Source organism: Schistocerca serialis, chromosome 2 (assembly GCF_023864345.2).
Source record: "Schistocerca serialis cubense isolate TAMUIC-IGC-003099 chromosome 2, iqSchSeri2.2, whole genome shotgun sequence".
Classification (NCBI taxonomy): domain Eukaryota; kingdom Metazoa; phylum Arthropoda; class Insecta; order Orthoptera; family Acrididae; genus Schistocerca; species Schistocerca serialis.
The window spans coordinates 1,161,060,901-1,161,084,624 of NC_064639.1; the positions used below are offsets into that span (position 1 = coordinate 1,161,060,901).

Below are 23,724 nucleotides of genomic sequence, written 5' to 3' on the forward strand. Positions count from 1 at the left end.
CTATATAGTCAGTTGGGGGAATATAGCTGTACAGTTTTGTGGTTGTGTGTTTTAGATCAGATTTACTTTCATTCCAATTGATCCGCAGTGAGGAGGTCCTCCAGGAGGTAGAACATGTCAGAAAAACAATAATACGTGACAGATATTTACAACTGAAACAAATAAGCTAATGTACCTTCCACAGGTACCAAGTAGAATGATTGTCATTTTTTTAAATGGACACTATACAAAAGAATCATTTTACAAACACTAATGCACTGAATTTAAAATAAAAAAGTTTTGTATTTGTATTTTATTTATTTATAAGGTCTGTACCTACCTCTCAAGTAGGATTTCAAAATCTAGCAAGGATATATGACTTATTTATGCGCCTGTCAGTGATGCAGCAGCTCAACTATTCAGTGAGGTGTTACTTTTACTAATTAAAGTACGTATGGAACTAAGATATATTACCCCAATCATTTCATAAGTGTCAACAGACATTCTTGTCACACCTCAAGTAATTTATTAATACATGTATAGAAATACTGTGTCAATGAATAGTGGCAAAAGATGTTTTTAATAATACTCCTGTTTATTGTGTATACTTACCACCATAGTCCCAGAATCCATAACAAGTACTTTATCAGAATCCATAATTGTGTTCAGTCTGTGAGCAATTGTTATCACTGTACATGCCTTGAACTTTGTACGGATTGTGGTTTGAATGAGTCCATCAGTTCTGTGCAAACAAACAACACTGTAAAGCTAATGTGCTATGAAGTTCATGTTACATACTCTAAAATATTTATAAATACATTTATGTTAAGCATACAATTAACTTTTTTAAGATTTTTGAACTTGATTTGTCTGTTTTAAAGACACATTAATTAATGAAAAAAACAAACAAACAAACACACTTAGATCAGAGACATATATATTGGCAAGTCAGCCAGTAAAGGCAAATTTTGTTGTGCTGTTCAGTTTGGCAGCACTGACACAGTTGTGAGATGCCTTAACCTCACTGTTGTTTTTCTGCATCTGCTCTGTCGCTTCAGTAATTAGCTCTACGTATAGTGATTTCAGTGTATTTTATTATAACTGTTGTCAGTATGCACCAAGAAAGAAATGAGGGGATTTTCAGTATTTACAAAAATTACAGGAGAATGCCTATTTTTAGAGCATGGCAAAGCACATAAGGAAGCAAATTTCAGCTTGTGATAGATGCAGTAGTGTAAAAATGAGTGACCAAACTTGTCTGAGACAAATGCAAAATATAATTGCCTAAAACATAAGAGTGTTATTGCTGTTTATCTTTGTGGTCCACTCCCAATTTCAAGAGTGGATACAGTTTTCTCTTAGTGATGACACATATGTTTTCCAAGTCTGTTAAACTTTACCCTGTAAGGAAACCTATCAGTCACGCTATAATGTGAAGGATAGAGGATAAACACATTTTTTTTATAATGGCCCACAGTTTATTTCTAAAAAGAGGAAATTATTCATTAGAAGAACAGGGATAAAACATATTCAAATTTTGACATACAATCCATCCAGTAACCCAGCAGAAAGATATGCATGGGAATTAGGGAGACTGTATTGAGGCTACTGTAGTTGGAAACACCCATCTTGGATTGAAATGTTGCAAACTTTGAAGGTGTGATAAAAAGTCTGCTATATTCTTCTACAGGTTTCTCTCCGTATAAAACAATGTTTGACAGGAGTCCAGAAAATATTGCAAATGAGGTTATTGAGCTCCCTGCTTGTAAACCAATCTCTCATCAAGAAAGGGAGCAAAAAAAGGTGAAGCTAGAAAGAAGGCATCAACTCATCCACATACAATTTGGCAAGCATCTAGCCTGAAAATTAAGACCTCTAGCTGGCAAAATGTTCCCTTATGCGAAGAGCTCATTGCACATTATAGAATACACAAAAAGAGAAACAATTTACCCAAGGACATCGGGACAACTTCAGTGTGAAGTCATTCATAAGCTTGCCAGTAGATGAAACTGTTCGCTTCCTACAAGAGCAAATCCTGCCAGATATATGTGACTCCACTGAATTATGTTTGTCTTAAACATATGTCAAATGGCAAGTAGTGTGCCTTGAGCAGACAGACAGCATAGCAATTTGGTCTCCCCATCCCCATTAGTAACCAGCATATTTGTAGATGCCTTCAAAGCAACAGCATTTTGTTCTGCTCCCTTATGCCCACAATGCTGGTTCTGGAATGTGGGCAATATGGTCTCATGGTGAAAGGGAGCTACACAGGTTTCACACAAATGTTTGAGCAAATGTGCAGGAAGATACAGTTCATGCTTGAGGTAGAGAAGAATGGTGTACTTCAAGAGTATATAGGAAGCCATATATATATATATATATATATATATATATATATATATATATATATATATATATATATATATATATATATATATAAGAAAGATGATGAAACTTACCAAACAAAAGCGCTGGCAGGTCGATAGACACACAAACAAACACAAACATACACACAAAATTCTGGCTTTCGCAACCAATGGTTGCCTCGTCAGGAAAGAGGGAAGGAGAAGGAAAGACAAAAGGATACGGGTTTTAAGGGAGAGGGTAAGGAGTCATTCCAATCCCGGGAGCGGAAAGACTTACCTTAGGGGGAAAAAAGGACAGGTATACACTCGCACACACACACACATATCCATCCACACATACACAGACACAAGCAGACAGCAGACAGCATGTCTGCTTGTGTCTGTGTATGTGTGGATGGATATGTGTGTGTGTGCGAGTGTATACCTGTCCTTTTTTCCCCCTAAGGTAAGTCTTTCCGCTCCCGGGATTGGAATGACTCCTTACCCTCTCCCTTAAAACCCATATCCTTTTGTCTTTCCTTCTCCTTCCCTCTTTCCTGACGAGGCAACCATTGGTTGCGAAAGCTAGAATTTTGTGTGTATGTTTGTGTTTGTTTGTGTGTCTATCGACCTGCCAGCGCTTTTGTTTGGTAAGTTTCATCATCTTTCTTTTAGATATATTTTTCCCACGTGGAATGTTTCCCTCTATTATATATATATATATATATATATATATATATATATATATATATATATAAAACAAAGATGAGGTGACTTACCGAACAAAAGCGCTGGCAGGTCGATAGACACACAAACAAACACAAACATACACACAAAATTCAAGCTTTCGCAACAAACTGTTGCCTCATCAGGAAAGAGGGAAGGAGAGGGGAAGACGAAAGGAAGTGGGTTTTAAGGGAGAGGGTAAGGAGTCATTCCAATCCCGGGAGCGGAAAGACTTACCTTAGGGGGAAAAAAGGACAGGTATACACTCGCACACACGCACATATCCATCCACACATACAGACACAAGCAGACATATTTAAAGACAAGGAGTTTGGGCAGAGATGTCAGTCGAGGCAGAAGTGTAGAGGCAAAGAAGTTGTTGAAAGACAGGTGAGGTATGAGTGGCGGCAACTTGAAATTAGCGGAGATTGAGGCCTGGCGGATGACGAGAAGAGAGGATATACTGAAGGGCAAGTTCCCATCTCCGGAGTTCGGATAGGTTGGTGTTGGTGGGAAGTATCCAGATAACCCGGATGGTGTAACACTGTGCCAAGATGTGCTGGCTGTGCACCAAGGCATGTTTAGCCACAGGGTGATCCTCATTACCAACAAACACTGTCTGCCTGTGTCCATTCATGCGAATGGACAGTTTGTTGCTGGTCATTCCCACATAGAATGCATCACAGTGTAGGCAGGTCAGTTGGTAAATCACGTGGGTGCTTTCACACGTGGCTCTGCCTCTGATCGTGTACACCTTCCGGGTTACAGGACTGGAGTAGGTGGTGGTGGGAGGGTGCATAGGACAGGTTTTGCATCGGGGGCGGTTACAAGGATAGGAGCCAGAGGGTAGGGAAGGTGGTTTGGGGATTTCACAGGGATGAACTAACAGGTTACGAAGGTTAGGTGGACGGCGGAAAGACACTCTTGGCGGAGTGGGGAGGATTTCATGAAGGATGGATCTCATTTCAGGGCAGGATTTGAGGAAGTCGTATCCCTGCTGGAGAGCCACATTCAGAGTCTGGTCCAGTCCCGGAAAGTATCCTGTCACAAGTGGGGCACTTTTGTGGTTCTTCTGTGGGGGATTCTGGGTTTGAGGGGACGAGGAAGTGGCTCTGGTTATTTGCTTCTGTACCAGGTCGGGAGGGTAGTTGCGGGATGCGAAAGCTGTTTTCAGGTTGTTGGTGTAATGATTCAGGGATTCCGGACTGGAGCAGATTCGTTTGCCACGAAGACCTAGGCTGTAGGGAAGGGACTGTTTGATGTGGAATGGGTGGCAGCTGTCATAATGGAGGTACTGTTGCTTGTTGGTGGGTTGGATGTGGACGGACGTGTGAAGTTGGCCATTGGACAGGTGGAGGTCAACGTCAAGGAAAGTGGCATGGGATTTGGAGTAGGACCAGGTGAAACTGATGGAACCAAAGGAGTTGAGGTTGGAGAGGAAATTCTGGAGTTCTTCTTCACTGTGAGTCCAGATCATGAAGATGTCATCAATAAATCTGTACCAAACTTTGGGTTGGCAGACTTGGGTAACCAAGAAGGCTTCCTCTAAGCGACCCATGAATAGGTTGGCGTACGAGGGGGCCATCCTGGTGCCCATGGCTGTTCCCTTTAATTGTTGGTATGTCTGGCCCTCAAAAGTGAAGAAGTTGTGGGTCAGGATGAAGCTGGCTAAGGTGATGAGGAAAGAGGTTTTAGGTAGGGTGGCAGGTGATCGGCGTGAAAGGAAATGCTCCATCGCAGTGAGGCCCTGGACGTGCAGGATATTTGTGTATAAGGACGTGGCATCAATGGTTACAAGGATGGTTTCCGGGGGTAACAGATTGGGTAAGGATTCCAGGCGTTCAAGGAAGTGATTGGTGTCCTTGATGAAGAATGGGAGACTGCATGTAATGGGTTGAAGGTGTTGATCTACGTAGGCAGAGATACGTTCTGTGGGGGCTTGGTAACCAGCTACAATGGGGCGGCCGGGATGATTGGGTTTGTGGATTTTAGGAAGAAGGTAGAAGGTAGGGGTGCGGGGTGTCGGTGGGGTCAGGAGGTTGATGGAGTCAGGTGAAAGGTTTTGCAGGGGGCCTAAGGTTCTGAGGATTCCTTGAAGCTCCGCCTGGACATCGGGAATGGGGTTACCCTTCCTTCCATCAGTCCCTATACCAGTTCCAAACTGAACAATCCATTGCCCTCACCCACCTAATCCTTCACCTACACATCAACTCAGCCAATGAACACACCCGTCAACTCCTATCCTTAATAAAAGTCCTTAATCTTTCCTCTCCCACATCCACACCGGCTGTTCAGAGCATCCTCCTACAGGCCAACCGTAAATTAGAACAGCATGCCACCCTCCACCTCAAAAAACTATCCAATCTCCTGGTTTCCCACCTCCGGAAAGGCAACTCACTCACCCTTCACAACCTTTCCAGCAAACCTCAACCTCCTCTCATTGCACATAAACCCAGTCTCTCCCATCTACTCAATCTCCCACTTCCAGCTCCACTCCCTCCAAAACCTCAAAATTCCGATCAACACAATCTGGAACCACAACACCCTAATTCAGTAGTTAACCTTTCCTCCAAACCTCTCTCCCAATCCGAAACCTCTGTCCTATCCAAAGGCCTCACCTTCAGCCCCACTCCCAGATTCAACCAAACAGCCCTCGTCAAAGATTTACTGTCCTACACTCGTACTCTCTGCTGGAAGTATCACTTTGCCATGAAGAAAAATGATCCTAATCCTACTCCTAATGATCCGACTCCTCAAGACACCATCCAAATTGAACCCTGCCTGGAACAGTTCCGTCCTCCGTCACAGCGGGACCCACCTCCTCTTCCTCAAAATCACCCTCTCCAAACCTTCCAGGAATTTCTGACTTCCAGCCTTGCATCTCAATCCTTCTTAAAAAACCTTAATCCTACACCCAACATCACCACTGCTGAAGCCCAGGCTATCCGTGATCTGAAGGCTGACCGATCCATCGTCATTCTTCCGGCGGACAAGGGTTCCACGACCGTGGTACTTGATCGTCGGGAGTATGTGGCTGAGGGACTGCGTCAGCTTTCAGACAACACCACATACAAAGTTTGCCAAGGTAACCCCATTCCCGATGTCCAGGCGGAGCTTCAAGGAATCCTCAGAACCTTAGGCCCCCTGCAAAACCTTTCACCTGACTCCATCAACCTCCTGACCCCACCGACACCTTCTACCTTCTTCCTAAAATCCACAAACCCAATCATCCCGGCCGCCCCATTGTAGCTGGTTACCAAGCCCCCACAGAACGTATCTCTGCCTACGTAGATCAACACCTTCAACCCATTACATGCAGTCTCCCATTCTTCATCAAGGACACCAATCACTTCCTTGAACGCCTGGAATCCTTACCCAATCTGTTACCCCCGGAAACCATCCTTGTAACCATTGATGCCACGTCCTTATACACAAATATCCCGCACGTCCAGGGCCTCACTGCGATGGAGCATTTCCTTTCACGCCGATCACCTGCCACCCTACCTAAAACCTCTTTCCTCATCACCTTAGCCAGCTTCATCCTGACCCACAACTTCTTCACTTTTGAGGGCCAGACATACCAACAATTAAAGGGAACAGCCATGGGCACTAGGATGGCCCCCTCGTACGCCAACCTATTCATGGGTCGCTTAGAGGAAGCCTTCTTGGTTACCCAAGTCTGCCAACCCAAAGTTTGGTACAGATTTATTGATGACATCTTCATGATCTGGACTCACAGTGAAGAAGAACTCCAGAATTTCCTCTCCAACCTCAACTCCTTTGGTTCCATCAGTTTCACCTGGTCCTACTCCAAATCCCATGCCACTTTCCTTGACGTTGACCTCCACCTGTCCAATGGCCAACTTCACACGTCCGTCCACATCAAACCCACCAACAAGCAACAGTACCTCCATTATGACAGCTGCCACCCATTCCACATCAAACAGTCCCTTCCCTACAGCCTAGGTCTTCGTGGCAAACGAATCTGCTCCAGTCCGGAATCCCTGAATCATTACACCAACAACCTGAAAACAGCTTTCGCATCCCGCAACTACCCTCCCGACCTGGTACAGAAGCAAATAACCAGAGCCACTTCCTCGTCCCCTCAAACCCAGAATCCCCCACAGAAGAACCACAAAAGTGCCCCACTTGTGACAGGATACTTTCCGGGACTGGACCAGACTCTGAATGTGGCTCTCCAGCAGGGATACGACTTCCTCAAATCCTGCCCTGAAATGAGATCCATCCTTCATGAAATCCTCCCCACTCCGCCAAGAGTGTCTTTCCGCCGTCCACCTAACCTTCGTAACCTGTTAGTTCATCCCTATGAAATCCCCAAACCACCTTCCCTACCCTCTGGCTCCTATCCTTGTAACCGCCCCCGATGCAAAACCTGTCCTATGCACCCTCCCACCACCACCTACTCCAGTCCTGTAACCCGGAAGGTGTACACGATCAGAGGCAGAGCCACGTGTGAAAGCACCCACGTGATTTACCAACTGACCTGCCTACACTGTGATGCATTCTATGTGGGAATGACCAGCAACAAACTGTCCATTCGCATGAATGGACACAGGCAGACAGTGTTTGTTGGTAATGAGGATCACCCTGTGGCTAAACATGCCTTGGTGCACAGCCAGCACATCTTGGCACAGTGTTACACCATCCGGGTTATCTGGATACTTCCCACCAACACCAACCTATCCGAACTCCGGAGATGGGAACTTGCCCTTCAGTATATCCTCTCTTCTCGTCATCCGCCAGGCCTCAATCTCCGCTAATTTCAAGTTGCCGCCACTCATACCTCACCTGTCTTTCAACAACTTCTTTGCCTCTACACTTCTGCCTCGACTGACATCTCTGCCCAAACTCCTTGTCTTTAAATATGTCTGCTTGTGTCTGTATGTGTGGATGGATATGTGCGTGTGTGCGAGTGTATACCTGTCCTTTTTTCCCCCTAAGGTAAGTCTTTCCGCTCCCGGGATTGGAATGACTCCTTACCCTCTCCCTTAAAACCCACTTCCTTTCGTCTTCCCCTCTCCTTCCCTCTTTCCTGATGAGGCAACAGTTTGTTGCGAAAGCTTGAATTTTGTGTGTATGTTTGTGTTTGTTTGTGTGTCTATCGACCTGCCAGCGCTTTTGTTCGGTAAGTCACCTCATCTTTGTTTTTATATATAATTTTTCCCATGTGGAATGTTTCCTTCCATTATATTGATATATATATATATATATATATATATATATATATATATATATATATATATATATATATATATATATATATATATATATATAAAAAAAAACAAAGATGAGGTGACTTACCGAACGAAAGCGCTGGCAGGTTGATAGACACACAAACAAACACAAACATACACACAAAATTCAAGCTTTCGCAACAAACTGTTGCCTCATCAGGAAAGAGGGAAGGAGAGGGGAAGACGAAAGGAAGTGGGTTTTAAGGGAGAGGGTAAGGAGTCATTCCAATCCCGGGAGCGGAAAGACTTACATCAGGGGGAAAAAAAGGACAGGTATACACTCGCACACACGCACATATCCATCCACACATACAGACACAAGCAGACATATTTAAAGACAAAGAGTTTGGGCAGAGATGTCAGTCGAGGCAGAAGTGTAGAGGCAAAGAAGTTGTTGAAAGACAGGTGAGGTATGGGTGGCGGCAACTTGAAATTAGCGGAGATTGAGGCCCGGCGGATGACGAGAAGAGAGGATATACTGAAGGGCAAGTTCCCATCTCCGGAGTTCGGATAGGTTGGTGTTGGTGGGAAGTATCCAGATAACCCGGACGGTGTAACACTGTGCCAAGATGTGCTGGCTGTGCACCAAGGCATGTTTGGCCACAGGGTGATCCTCATTACCAACAAACACTGTCTGCCTGTATCCATTCATGCGAATGGACAGTTTGTTGCTGGTCATTCCCACATAGAATGCATCACAGTGTAGGCAGGTCAGTTGATAAATCACGTGGGTGCTTTCACACGTGGCTCTGCCTTTGATCGTGTACACCTTCCGGGTTACAGGACTGGAGTAGGTGGTGGTGGGAGGGTGCATGGGACAGGTTTTGCATCGGGGGCGGTTACAAGGATAGGAGCCAGAGGGTAGGGAAGGTGGTTTGGGGATTTCATAGGGATGAACTAACAGGTTACGAAGGTTAGGTGGACGGCGGAAAGACACTCTTGGCGGAGTGGGGAGGATTTCATGAAGGATGGATCGCATTTCAGGGCAGGATTTGAGGAAGTCGTATCCCTGCTGGAGAGCCACATTCAAAGTCTGGTCCAGTCCCGGAAAGTATCCTGTCACAAGTGGGGCACTTTTGTGGTTCTTCTGTGGGGGATTCTGGGTTTGAGGGGACGAGGAAGTGGCTCTGGTTATTTGCTTCTGTACCAGGTCGGGAGGGTAGTTGCGGGATGCGAAAGCTGTTTTCAGGTTGTTGGTGTAATGATTCAGGGATTCCGGACTGGAGCAGATTCGTTTGCCACGAAGACCTAGGCTGTAGGGAAGGGACCGTTTGATGTGGAATGGGTGGCAGCTGTCATAATGGAGGTACTGTTGCTTATTGGTGGGTTTGATGTGGACGGACGTGTGAAGTTGGCCATTGGACAGGTGGAGGTCAACGTCAAGGAAAGTGGCATGGGATTTGGAGTAGGACCAGGTGAATCTGATGGAACCAAAGGAGTTGAGGTTGGAGAGATAATTCTGGAGTTCTTCTTCACTGTGAGTCCAGATCATGAAGATGTCATCAATAAATCTGTACCAAACTTTGGGTTGGCAGGCTTGGGTAACCAAGAAGGCTTCCTCTAAGCGACCCATGAATAGGTTGGCGTACGAGGGGGCCATCCTGGTACCCATGGCTGTTCCCTTTAATTGTTGGTATGTCTGGCCTTCAAAAGTGAAGAAGTTGTGGGTCAGGATGAAGCTGGCTAAGGTAATGAGGAAAGAGGTTTTAGGTAGGGTGGCAGGTGATCGGCGTGAAAGGAAATGCTCCATCGCAGCGAGGCCCTGGACGTGCGGAATATTTGTGTATAAGGACGTGGCATCAATGGTTACAAGGATGGTTTCCGGGGGTAACAGATTGGGTAAGGATTCCAGGCGTTCAAGGAAGTGGTTGGTGTCTTTGATGAAGGATGGTAGACTGCATGTAATGGGTTGAAGGTGTTGATCTACGTAGGCAGAGATACGTTCTGTGGGGGCTTGGTAACCAGCTACAATGGGGCGGCCGGGATGATTGGGTTTGTGGATTTTAGGAAGAAGGTAGAAGGTAGGGGTGCGGCGTGTCGGTGGGGTCAGGAGGTTGATGGAGTCAGGTGAAAGGTTTTGCAGGGGGCCTAAGGTTCTGAGGATTCCTTGAAGCTCCGCCTGGACATCGGGAATGGGGTTACCTTGGCAAACTTTGTATGTGATGTTGTCTGAAAGCTGACGCAGTCCCTCAGCCACATACTCCCGACGATCAAGTACCACGGTCGTGGAACCCTTGTCCACCGGAAGAATGACGATGGATCGGTCAGCCTTCAGATCACGGATAGCCTGGGCTTCAGCAGTGGTGATGTTGGGTGTAGGATTAAGGTTTTTTAAGAAGGATTGAGATGCAAAGCTGGAAGTCAGAAATTCCTGGAAGGTTTGGAGAGGGTGATTTTGAGGAAGAGGAGGTGGGTCCCGCTGTGACGGAGGACGGAATTGTTCCAGGCAGGGTTCAATTTGGATGGTGTCTTGAGGAGTCTGATCATTAGGAGTAGGATTAGGATCATTTTTCTTCGTGGCAAAGTGATACTTCCAGCAGAGAGTACGAGTGTAGGACAGTAAATCTTTGACAAGGGCTGTTTGGTTGAATCTGGGAGTGGGGCTGAAGGTGAGGCCTTTGGATAGGACAGAGGTTTCGGATTGGGAGAGAGGTTTGGAGGAAAGGTTAACTACTGAATTAGGGTGTTGTGGTTCCAGATTGTGTTGATCGGAATTTTGAGGTTTTGGAGGGAGTGGAGCTGGAAGTGGGAGATTGAGTAGATGGGAGAGACTGGGTTTGTGTGCAATGAGAGGAGGTTGAGGTTTGCTGGAAAGGTTGTGAAGGGTGAGTGAGTTGCCTTTCCGGAGGTGGGAAACCAAGAGATTGGATAGTTTTTTGAGGTGGAGGGTGGCATGCTGTTCTACTATCAAAAAACTATCAAAAAACTAAAAAAAACTAAAAAAAAACATCCAAATTTTTCCCACGTGGAATGTTTTCTTCTATATATATATAAATATGTCTGCTTGTGTCTGTATGTGTGGATGGATATGTGTGTGTGTGCGAGTGTATACCTGTCCTTTTTTCCCCCTAAGGTAAGTCTTTCCGCTCCCGGGATTGGAATGACTCCTTACCCTCTCCCTTAAAACCCACTTCCTTTCGTCTTCCCCTCTCCTTCCCTCGTTCCTGATGAGGCAACAGTTTGTTGCGAAAGCTTGAATCTTGTGTGTATGTTTGTGTTTGTTTGTGTGTCTATCGACCTGCCAGCGCTTTTGTTCGGTAAGTCACCTCATCTTTGTTTTTATATATAATTTTTCCCACGTGGAATGTTTCCTTCCATTATATTGATATATATATATATATATATATATAGCCAAGAGTATATAGGAAGCCAGGTATTTCTATGCCAAAACCCACCACCAAACAATGCAAAACAACTCTGTTCTTTGGGTACCTGCACATGGCACCTAAGTGATTCTGACAACATAACATAGGGGTGTGTAGCACATTCTTACCAATGGATGCCACTATAAGTTGCAATGGCAGTGACAATGGCAGTGGAAATCAACAAAAGAAAGTGATATAAGCAAGAAATGAGCAAACTGCAGCCAGCACCATGCTTACCATATGCAAAAAATGTCACTGACCAGATTAGAAAATACCTTCTCCAGATTGGTGTCCAGCCTGTCTTCTAGAGCAACAGCAATACCCAGGGTGTGCTAGGCTCATCAAGGACAGGGCAGGTGCTTTGCACACTGCAGGTGTGTACAAAGTGGAGTGTCAGTGTGGAGAAGCATAATGCTGTGGGACTGGTGGGCCAATAGCAATGCACATATGGGAACATATACACTACACTCATCTGGGTCGACACAACAAATCCGCACTGCAGTTGCCAAGCACCAGCAAGACTGTAGCAAGAAAATAAAATTTAACATAACCTGCATACTTGCCAAGAATATGAGTTTGGTGAAAGGCAAGATCAGAGAAGCCATCAAATTACTTAAACACACTATCAACATGAATAGAACAGATTGACTCAGACTTGCCCCACTCATGCTGCCAGCCTTCAGGGTCCAACGGGACAAACCAACAGCACAAGATATGTGCACTACTGGTGAGTAACTGCCAGTAACTGCCACAGTGAAGCTTGCATCCAGCAGGAGGAAAACAGGAGCCCACACCTCATTTGATGATGGCCACAGGTCATGAGACACAATGCAGGAAGCAGTAAATGACAACAGATCCCCTCTATCACACTGACCTATTACTATGACACCTTTCCCCTTAAGAGACCAACTATAACAATGATCTTTTAAAATTGTGATGTAATGCCATGTTCAGTGAATAGTAAAGACAAAATATAATTGATTCTACACAGCTAAATATGCCACTAGATCCAGAAGATGGCCAACGTAACTGTTGCTCAAGTGTTGGTTTCTCCAGTAATTTTTTTTTTTTTTTTTTTGACATTATGATGTGGTACCACACTCAAAAAACTTTTATGACAACTGACTCTAGCCACAGAAGCCTTTGCAATTATATGAGGGTAAAAGTTATACTGATAAAGAGGGAGATTTAGTAATAGCAAAAACACATGAGAGACAAAATTAATTACATCATACTGAAGAAATTTTTTCATATCCACACTGGACCTTTTGAAGTTGTCAAAAAATCCTCAACCAAATAAATGTATGCAAGTCTACTTCAGATCTAGGAAGCTGTTTGGTCTGAGGAATATAACAGCTTTAAAACATTATGTACAAAAGGTCTAATTTTTTTCCACTGGTATTTGATGTCTATTATATGGAAAAATGAAATTTAAACACATGATCTCAGTGGGCACACACTCTTTGAATCTCATGTGCCTTGCAATGTTCATTATTCAAGAAATTTCATCTCACAGCGCATTTATGCAGACAAGAAAAAAAGTTCCTGGATTTCCTGTTTAAAAATTTGCACTTTTTCAGGTGAAAATACACTGCACCTATGATGAAGGCGCATTTTTCCCATATTGACACTATACTTTCCTTTAAAGCTGTAAAACTTATCAGTCCTTTGAATGGTGACAGTTTTATGCACCGGCATAGAACTTCGTGGCACTGTAGGAAATGAAACCCAGCAAGAAAAATGTGTTTTGGAAAGATTGTTGATGTGCAGCAACATTTACACTGTGTATGTTCACATTACAAAACAATAAACAGGAATTCCACTGAATATAGAACAGTAGCTTCCAAAGCACTGAAATGGAGACTGCAATGCACTTTTCTCAGCCAATCATAGCTCATGTCATGTGATCTTGGTAGCCAATGACAGCAGGTATTCATAGCTTAGAACACACGTTATAGTCAGCCAATTGCAATATCACTGTTAAGTAGCATGAACACACAAATAGAAAAAGTTAATCATTTAAATTGATATATATACAGCATAGCTGCAAGAAAAGCTAACCTATCCCATGTAATATTGGTTGTTAAAATTTTTTTTTTGCTGCCCCCCCCCCCTTCCAGCTGCCACTCACCCCCCCCCCCCCAACTCCTCCTCCCTGAGAGTGTGATTAGGGTGGTCCTAAGAAAACAGCTAAAATTGCAGCAGCTGAATAGTTCTGGCAAGCCTAATGAATAAATTTCACTGCTGTGGGTTACCTGGCTGAATTCATGTTCTGTCGAGCACTTTGACTTTTCCATAGAAAAGCCAATTACATGGGCTATTGCTCAAGAACTCACTTCACCCTCTTTTTGTAGGGTAATTATATTTTTGCCATTGTTACTGCATAATTTGTAATCTGTGAAAGAACTAAAATAAATACAAAAAAGTAACCTTGAAACTTGGTGTTTTTCGCACACATTACCCTTTAAGATATAGCAAACACAAATGTGGCCGAAAATGTTTCGAGTGGCTGGTCATCAGTGTTAAGTTTTGAATGAGAGTCTAATGCCCTATGATTTAAAAAAATCATCTCACATTCTCGCGTGTAACATAATTCATCGTGTGTAAAAGGAAATTTACTTTGAAAGTAATCCTTCTCAAACCATCATTCACAATAATTTCCTATGATCTGTTAGATATGTAACCAGTTCATCGATAAAGACCCATGATAAAGATGCATCAAAATCTGTTTGTTGTTACCAAGTACTGCATGCTCTTTGACATATTTTGCTGTCAGCAGATGCTTGTTTGTGCACTGTTTTTTTTTTTTTTTTTTTTTTTGTTGTTGTAAAGGGTGCATTTTCTTTGCAACCATAGTTTTATTTTGGTGTTATTCCTTCATTTATGGTTTCTGTTCTTACCAGTCAAAATTACAAAAAATTAACTGAAAACTTAACTAATGGAAAATACACGAAAGTCTAAACAATTCCAGGGTTTCTTCTGGATTTCTCCTGGATGAAAAAACTCCCAGGTTTTCCCAGATTTCCCAGTTGTCCCAGGTTGTATGCACTCTGTTCCAGCATTTCTTTATTTTTGTTTTTGTGCATGTGTGAATTCAGTAATTGGGAGACTACATTTTTAAATAAGTAGATGTGGCAATCTGGGCTACGTTGCTGAGAAAACATTTACTGTCATAGGACAGAATAGCATAACTGGAAAATTAAATCATACAGGAAAGATCTGCTGAAATCATGGAAGCAAGCATGAAAGGATAAAGAAGGACTTCCATAACCAGAATGAATCAAGATACCAAGAGTGGGACCAACCAATAAAGCTGAGGAAAGGTTAGATCTTGTCATTCAAGAGAAACCTCAGGAACACCACTTGCAAAGGAAATCTTTTAATATTTCTTTACCAATTTAAATGCTTTGATATGATTATTTTAATGCTTTGATGCTGACATGTGTAATTATTTACACACTTGGAAATATAGAATCTTGAAGAAATTTAAACATTGTAAACACTGTGACAAATATGGTTGTATTCTGAACAATGAAATTCTAACCTACATGTGGAGAAAGTTGATAGAATCCATCTGTTATGGAATTTTAGGGGTGTGTTGTAACATTTTAGGTTGGGTATTGGTTTTTTCAATAAAGAATCTGGTCTGGTATCAAACACTACCTGTTACTGTGAATCGGATTCTTTACTAACATTTTCCACTCTCAGTTGGTGGAATATGAAATATATAACTTACATAATGAACTTTTGAAAACTGTCTTTGACCTCTATACTTACAGCACCATAATTTCCTGATTGTACTTCAATAGATAGCAAAAAATTGAAGTTTTGTTAACAAAGCCAAGGTAACAACTACATTTAGTCTTATAATTGTCACAATATTTGTAAGAGACTGAAAGGCCATCTGAATTGTTATACAATATTTATGAGACACAACTTCGTATAATACCCTGCAAATCTGAAAACTGAAGATGAAGTATTTGCAAAGCACTTTGAATCTTGTCAAACGTGCTATATTGAGTTCTTATTAAAATATTTCATGTTTTAATTGCATTGTAACACTAAAGCTACAAAATTATTGATGTTTGAATTCTATCTGAATTTTTGTACTTTTAAAATAATACACAACACTTGAAAGTCACTTTCTGAGAAAAGCAATGTTTAAAACATTAATTTGTGTAGCATTTTTCAAAACAATTACTTGTTTATGTACTACAAGCACAGAAAATATAAATTGTATGTTTCTGAAATAAACCACTTTCAGCTGTATATGACCTTAACGGGATGTGACTGGTTTGTGTTTTCAAAACACATCTTCAGGTGTACATACGTCAGAAAAACATTTTAGTCCTGATGTGGAAAGGAGGGGTCTCAACCTGGGACCTTTGCATTTTTAATAGTACTGGGCAAACAGAGAAGGCATTTGAAGAAGAACACTTGCATGAACACCTGCAGCAACCCCTATTTACTACAGCCAAACAAGCCATAAGCTGGAGAGCACTATTTGTCCAAAAATATGGGCACCAGGATTTTATAAATGGTTCAAAATATTATGACCAACTGTGGCTATAGTCTCAGCATGAATTGGTACCACCTCAGTAGGATTGAGGAAAAAGATGAAGTATTCAGCAAACACTACAAGCTAAGCTGTTGATAGTGCCTCTGCTGCCACTGCCGCAAACATCACCATCAGCCCAGCAGGTTTGCTGCAGATCATGTATGGCATACCACTCCAAAGAAATGGGAGGAGGGGATGGGATGGGTTGGGTTGTTTGGGGGAAGAGACCAAACAGCAAGGTTATCAGTCTCATCGGATTAGGGAAGGATGGGGAAGGACATCGGCCATGCCCTTTCAAAGGAACCATCCTGCCATTTGCCTGGAGTGATTTAGGGAAATCACAGAAAACCTTAATCAGGATGGCCGGATGCAGGATTAAACCGTCGTCCCCCCGAATGCGAGTCCAGTCAGGAGGAAGGGGTGTATGTCACCTGCGTGGCCCCCTGAGATCACTTCATCCACAAACCTGATAATGGCAACACAGCTGATTGCTTGTTGGACACCAAGAATTGGCAGTACACCCATGGATTGTTCTGTCAGTAAATACAGCAGGAGCACCTAAAGAGTCACATGTTCTAATCTCCCTTTCATCTCAAACAGAAGGTCAAATTGACAGGTTATTTTTTTTTAACTGTGTGAAACAATATCAGATTATCTATGTGTCTACTAAGCTGCTACCACCACTTGATGGGTACATGTATTTCACATGTATATATTTTCAAGTAGTTACACCAAGCAAATCTGATCTCTATAGTCAAACATAAAGTGACGTTTTTGAGAAGAAAATCATAACAACTTACTGTGGATCAACATTTGCTGTAGCCTCGTCAAGAACAAGAACCCTGTTATTTCTCAGGATTGCCCGAGCAAGGCATATCAATTGTCGCTGTCCCACACTGAGGTTACTGCCTCCTTCATACACCCGAAATTCCAAAGAGTCAAAAGCATCCTTGAGCTCTACCTAAATATTTGAAAGAAAGTAGTTTTTGTAAAAATAGAAATACATAAATGCGAACAATATTTGAGATAAAAGAAAGGTGTCAATTAACTCATTATCACATAGTACAATTAAACAGTACAAGGGTCACATACATTATTAGAAAGATACTGAATCACTAGTTTTAGTAACTATCATGTAATTCACATATCAGCAAAAATAAGGACAGAAACCTGAAACAAAGTGTAATAAGTGCAAATGTACCATATTTATCACTTCACTGTTACTTCCATCTTCATTCGTATTCATCACTCTCCAGCAGTTGTACATTTTAAATATTTTTCCCTATTTCTCACCCTCCCCTTTCTCCCAACAAAAGTAACCCACACTTGAGAATAGGTAAATTTGGCAAAATAATTATTAACTGCCTTTATATAAATAAGGTGTGTAGTCATGGAATATATTAATAATATTTTACTAATACTTAGAAATAATGGATTATGTTACGGCTCATATAATAATTTTGCTTGAAAAGCTTAGCTGCTGTAAGAAGAATGTCAGTAGATGCAAGATCTACAAGATATGTGTATTAATCTCATGTGCTTCTAAAGGATTATAAGACTAGTGTATTTCCTAGGTGGCCTGTTTAGTTCAAACTTCTAGAAAATGGAAATGCTGGGTACCTGGTAAGAAGCTAGTGTGATTCTTATGAAGCAGTATGCCATTGGAAATTACAGACTTAGGTCTAGCAGTACATCATGGAATTTCTGTTTTTGTTATCATACCTACTGTCACTAAGACATTACAGAGCTTGTTGATGAAATACTTTTGTTGTGTGTGCTATTGGTGTAAGTTAGTAAAAAAGACTAAAATGTATTTAGAGTGCATCAGTCATATGAAACTCAGAGTGGTGGTTAAGCCAGTGAAACAGGGTGGATGTTAGATGAAGACAGCAATGAATAAAGTTGTAAAAATTCATACTGAATTCATCTAAAGTAATTAAAGATCAAACACTAATAAAAAGTTGAACAATAGGGATGGACTTCACCAAAGTTACTTTTCAGGCACTCAAAAAATTGATTTGGGAAAATCTAAATCAGATTGACAGGATGGGGATGTGAACACTGCTTGTCCCAGTTATAAATCTACTGTCTTTATCACCAGACAACTCCAGTGGGCTTAAGAAGTGCACATCAGAAGAAGGCATATCTAAAGGTCCTAATTCAGAAAGCAAAGGAAACAATTTACCTGGAAAAATGACAATGTTATCATGTCTACTACAAGCTAGAGTAAGCTGCTTCGATGGTATCCTGAATGTTTATTGACAATGTTAGCAGTTTCTGAGCAACTCATGTTGCACAAGAGTGAGATATAACAAAGAAGGTGTAATATGAGCATAAATGTAACAACTAACTTTGATGTGAACATATCACCAGATACATTTTCTTACACTCTGAGAGAACAGATCATTGTGGACAACAAAATTTAACATCTGGGGTACGTCCAAGAAACTAAAGGCGATGCTTGGAAATAATTTACAGGGAGTTGGATATCATTTTAATAACTTTAACCATGTGTTAATAGAAGATCTCAAAGTTTGTGCCAATTTTCTACATGTATTCAAGCTATCACAAAAAAGCCAGATTTTAGTTTTTTATGCTACTGTATGCATTTTTATATTTCACAGGAGAAGTTACTCTGCCATACATTCTATAGCATGAAATTTTGTACCGAATGAGTAGATATCTGATCTATCACAATAAATTTTTTTTTATTTTTTTTATTTTTATTTTTTTTATTTTTATTTTATTTTTTTTTTTTTTTTGAGGTTTACTAAAGTTATGCTTTAGTGAGATTTTAGTGTGTTCCACAAATTAAATTTGGATTCTGTGAGAAGTATCCATAGAGTTAATGTTGTACAACTTCAAGTTGTATGTTTCAGGATATTTATAAAAGCCACATTCTGTTACTTCAACATCTACATCTACATACACTCTGCAAGTCACCGTACGATGCATGGTGGAGGGTACCCTGAACCACAAATAGTCATTACCTTTCCTTTTACACTCTATATGCCTCCATATGAGCCCTAATTACTTGTATCTTATCTTCACAGTCCCTAGGCAAAATGTATGTTGGTGGCAGCAGGATCATTCTGCAATCAGTGTATGAGCCCTAATTACTCGTATCTTATCTTCATGGTCCCTATGTAAAATGTATGTTGGCAGCAGCAGGATCGTTCTGCAATCAGCTTCAAATGCTGGTTCTATAAACTTTGTCAATAGTGCTCTTCAAAATGAATGTCTTCTTTCCTCCAGGGATTCCCATGATAGGACATGCATCGAAGATTAAATTTTGTCCTTCAGAGAATTTCTTTACGTGTTTGAAACAAGTAGCTTTATATTTTACTTTGTGAAAAGATTCAAATGAAAGTTGCTAGTTAAAATGTAGTTTCGGTTAAGCTAGCATTAAATCTAATTTATTTGATGCTCTTTTGAAATGTTCTGGAAAACAACATATTTTTGTTGAATTCTCTATATGTCACACTATTTATGCTATAAAGGCATAGGTCTAGTTAGACGGGCTGGATGCCAAGAAGGGGGCCTCCTGCAGCAATATATAAACCTAACATTGAGCCACAATGTTGCCATCTGCCTCTCAGTAGGTGGCCTGATGCTTACTATAACAAGTAGCACTTCGATATGTGGCAAACGTGATTTTAGCAGCTACAGATGCACAACAGACTTGCTGTCGTGTGTATAAAGACTGCCTATCTGGTCGGGTTGGTCATTGGTTCATCGGTTGGATTGGTGAGTCATTTACCATCATCATGTCAGCTTCTGTCGTGAGGCCACTACTCACATCAGACTGCTGCCAGCCCGATGCACGTCTGGTATTTGCACCTGGGTGCCTCTGCTGTCTCACAGTGACCCAGCCACCAGAAAGCCTCTGACACAGAACTGGGTCACATTTTGAGGGATTTGTTGTTTTTAGAAAAGGAAAGGTCCAAAAAATTTAAAAATCTGATCTTCTGTAAATAAAATGGTTAAAATTATTTTCACCATTGTGTTAGATATTTCCAACTAAAGCCTCTTTTTTTGTCCTATGTTCCTTGACCTAGATTAATAATTTGGAACGGGAACAGAAGATGAATTTCACAGGCTACAGAATGACATTCAAAAGTCGGGGGATGGTATCAACAAAATTATTATGCAATATCAGTTATAGAAGAAAATCAAAGATTAAATACTTTCTGATATGAGCACTTAGTTTAATTTTAAAATGTAGTTTAACTTTGCAATGAGCAAACTGATGTTTTATTATTATTATTATTCTTTCTTTTCTCAGACGTTATGTCTGGTCAAAAATGGGAAGTGACACGGACCTTGATCAAGTGTGACTTCCTTTTAACTGTACTGTATATGTTACATTGCATTTAGGAACTTTCGGGTAATTGAACATGTATCAATAATTATAGATTTCTGTAGTTGTATATATATGTTTGGGTGTAGCTGTATTGCGTTTATGTACTGGTGGATATTGTGTGGTATGACTCCTGTAGTTGTTAGTACAGTTGGTATGATGTCAACTTTATCCTGATGCCACATGTCTTTGACTTCCTCAGCCAGTTGGATGTATTTTTCAATTTTTTCTCCTGTTTTCTTCTGTATATTTGTTGTATTTGGTATGGATATTTCGATTAGTTGTGTTAATTTCTTCTTTTTATTGGTGAGTATGATGTCAGGTTTGTTATGTTGTGTTGTTTTATCTGTTATAACGGTTCTGTTCCAGTATAATTTGTATTCATCATTCTCCAGTACATTTTGTGGTGCATACTTGTATGTGGGGACGTGTTGTTTTATTAGTTTATATTGTGTGGCAAGTTGTTGATGTATTATTTTTGCTACATTGTCATGTCTTCTGGGTATTCTGTATTTGCTAGTATTGTACATCCGCTTGTGATGTGATCTACTGTTTCTATTTGTTGTTTGCAAAGTCTGCATTTATCTGTTGTGGTATTGGGATCTTCAATAATATGCTTGCTGTAATATCTGGTGTTTATTGTTTGATCCTGTATTGCAATCATGAATCCTTCCGTCTCACTGTATATATTGCCTTTTCTTAGCCATGTGTTGGATGCTTCTTGATCGATGTGTGGCTGTGTTAGATGATACGGGTGCTTGCCATGTAGTGTTTTCTTTTTCCAATTTACTTTCTTTGTATCTGTTCATGTTATGTGATCTAAAGGGTTGTGGAAGTGGTTATGAAACTGCAATAGTGTAGCCGATGTATTTATATGAGTGATTGCTTTGTGTATTTTGCTAGTTTCTGCTCGTTCTATAAAGAATTTTCTTAAATTGTCTACCTGTCCATTATGTAGGTTTTTTATGTTGATAAATCCCCTTCCACCTTCCTTTCTGCTTAATGTGAATCTTTCTGTTGCTGAATGTATGTGATGTATTCTATATTTGTGGCATTGTGATCGTGTAAGTGTATTGAGTGCTTCTAGGTCTTAATGAGTCTCCTTGGTATATTCCACGCTTAATCTGTATTGGCTGTGATGTGATATTATTTGAATTTGTTAGGATATTAAGTGTGGTTTTCCAATTTTTCATTACTATGTTTAGGAACTGTATCAATTTAGGGTCTACTTTGTATATTTCCAATATTTGTAGTAACCATGAGTGGGGTACACTATCAAAAGCTTTTCGGTAATCAATGTATGCATAGTGTAGCGACCTTTGTTTAGTTTTAGCTTGATATGTCACCTCTGCATCTATTATCAGTTGCTCTTTACATCCTCGTGCTCCTTTGCAACAGCCTTTTCGTTCTTCATTTATAATTTTGTCCTGTGTTGTATGTGTCATTAATTTCTGTGTAATGACTGAAGTTAATATTTTGTATATTGTTGGTAGGCATGTTATGGGGCAATATTTTGCTGGGTTTGCTGTGTCTGCTTGATCTTTAGGTTTCAGATAAGTTATTCCATGTGTAAGTGTATCAGGGAATGTGTATGGGTCTGCAATGTAACTGTTAAATAATTTAGTTATATGTGAATGTGTTGAGGTGAACTTCTTTAGCCAGAAATTTGCTATTTCATCTTTTCCAGGGGCTTTCCAATTGTGCGTAGAATTAATTGCTCGGCTGACTTCATGTTGCAAAATTATCACTTCAGGCATTTGTGGTATCATCTTGTATGTGTCTGTTTCTGCTTGTATCCACCGTGCATGCCTGTTATGTTGTACCGGGTTTGTCCATATGTTGCTCCAGAAATGTTCCATGTCTGTTATGTTTGGTGGGTTGTCTATTTTAATGTGCGTGTTATCTATTGTCTGATAAAATTTCTTTTGGTTTGTGTTGAATGTTTGGTTTTGTTTCCTTATATTTTCACTTTTTTTTGTATCTTCTAAGTCGTTTGGCCAATGCTTGTAATTTCTGCTTCTTTTCATCTAACTGCTCTATCGCTTCTTGTTGTGAGATTTTACCTAACCTTTTTCGTTTTTTGTCTGATATTTCATTTCTTATAAATTGTGTTAGCTATCTGATGTCTTTTCTCAGTTTTTCTATTCTGATCTGTAGCCTGTGTTTTCATGCTGGTTTTGTGGGTTTCTTCTGTTTGTTGGTTTGTTCTTATCTCTGCCTAATGTGTATATTTAGTGTGGTGAGTGCTCCTATATAAACCAGTAGTTGTAACTCTTCCATAGTTGTATTTTCATTTATTTTGTTGTGTATGATTGTGTTGATAGTTGTTATTGTTGTTTCGACTTGTGGGTTATTTGGTGGTCTATGCAAGAATGATCTAATGTCTGTATTTGTGTCTTTGTATTCTATATATGTTAGCTGAAATTTTTCTTCTATATCTAACATGTGTGTCACTTCACGTTCTATTTGTACTTGTTCTGGTGGCTGTCTTAAGATTTCATTTTCCTCTGATTGTTTAATTGATGTGTGGTGTTCTTTGTTTGTTTGCTCTGGGATGTTTGAGTCCATTACTGTATTTTCTTCTTCTTCTGATTGCACATTATTTTGTTCGAGTATTTGGTGTACTTGTTGTTTGATGTTTTCTAGTTCTGACTGGGGTATCCTGTTATTTTTATTATTACACGGATCTTATCAGCTAGTCGTTGTTCTGTTAGAAAGTTTAATTCTGGGTATCTGGTAATAAATGTTGTGTATACTTGTGGTCTGTATCCAGTTGTGTTGATTCCTAAGTTTGTTGCTTGGTAATAACAGAACATGAGGTGTCTGTTAACTTCATCTGACCATCTCATCCTCTGTCTTTGTTTTCCTTCTAGAGTGGTTGCAGGAAGCAAATCCTGCAAAACACCTCTATTTGGATTTAAATCATTTTCCGTGTGGCTAGCAGTGTTGTTACCATTGAGGACGGGCATAGGGTTCAAGCGTCGTCCTCGACAATGACAGTGCTTGTCTGAGGCTTCATTAGTTCTGTCCTGAACCAACTAATCACACTAAAAGGGGGGTTAGCCCTATTAGTGGTTTATTCTTTTCATCGCCTTTTACGACTGGCAGAACATACCGAAGGCCTATTCTTTTCCCA

At 40.8% G+C, this 23,724-nt stretch overlaps 1 protein-coding gene across 2 annotated transcripts in view; it reads right to left on the reverse strand.

Annotated features, from left to right (window-relative positions):
- LOC126458622 (probable multidrug resistance-associated protein lethal(2)03659) overlaps positions 1–23,724 on the reverse strand; it is a 287,255-nt gene that overhangs the window by 8,458 nt on the left and 255,073 nt on the right. For both annotated transcript variants that reach the window (XM_050095789.1, XM_050095788.1), the window contains exons 22-23: positions 17,029–17,189; positions 592–721 (exon numbers count right to left, since the gene is read on the reverse strand). In XM_050095789.1, coding sequence (XP_049951746.1) covers positions 592–721; positions 17,029–17,189 — 291 coding nt within the window. The remainder of the gene's footprint in view (positions 1–591; positions 722–17,028; positions 17,190–23,724) is intronic.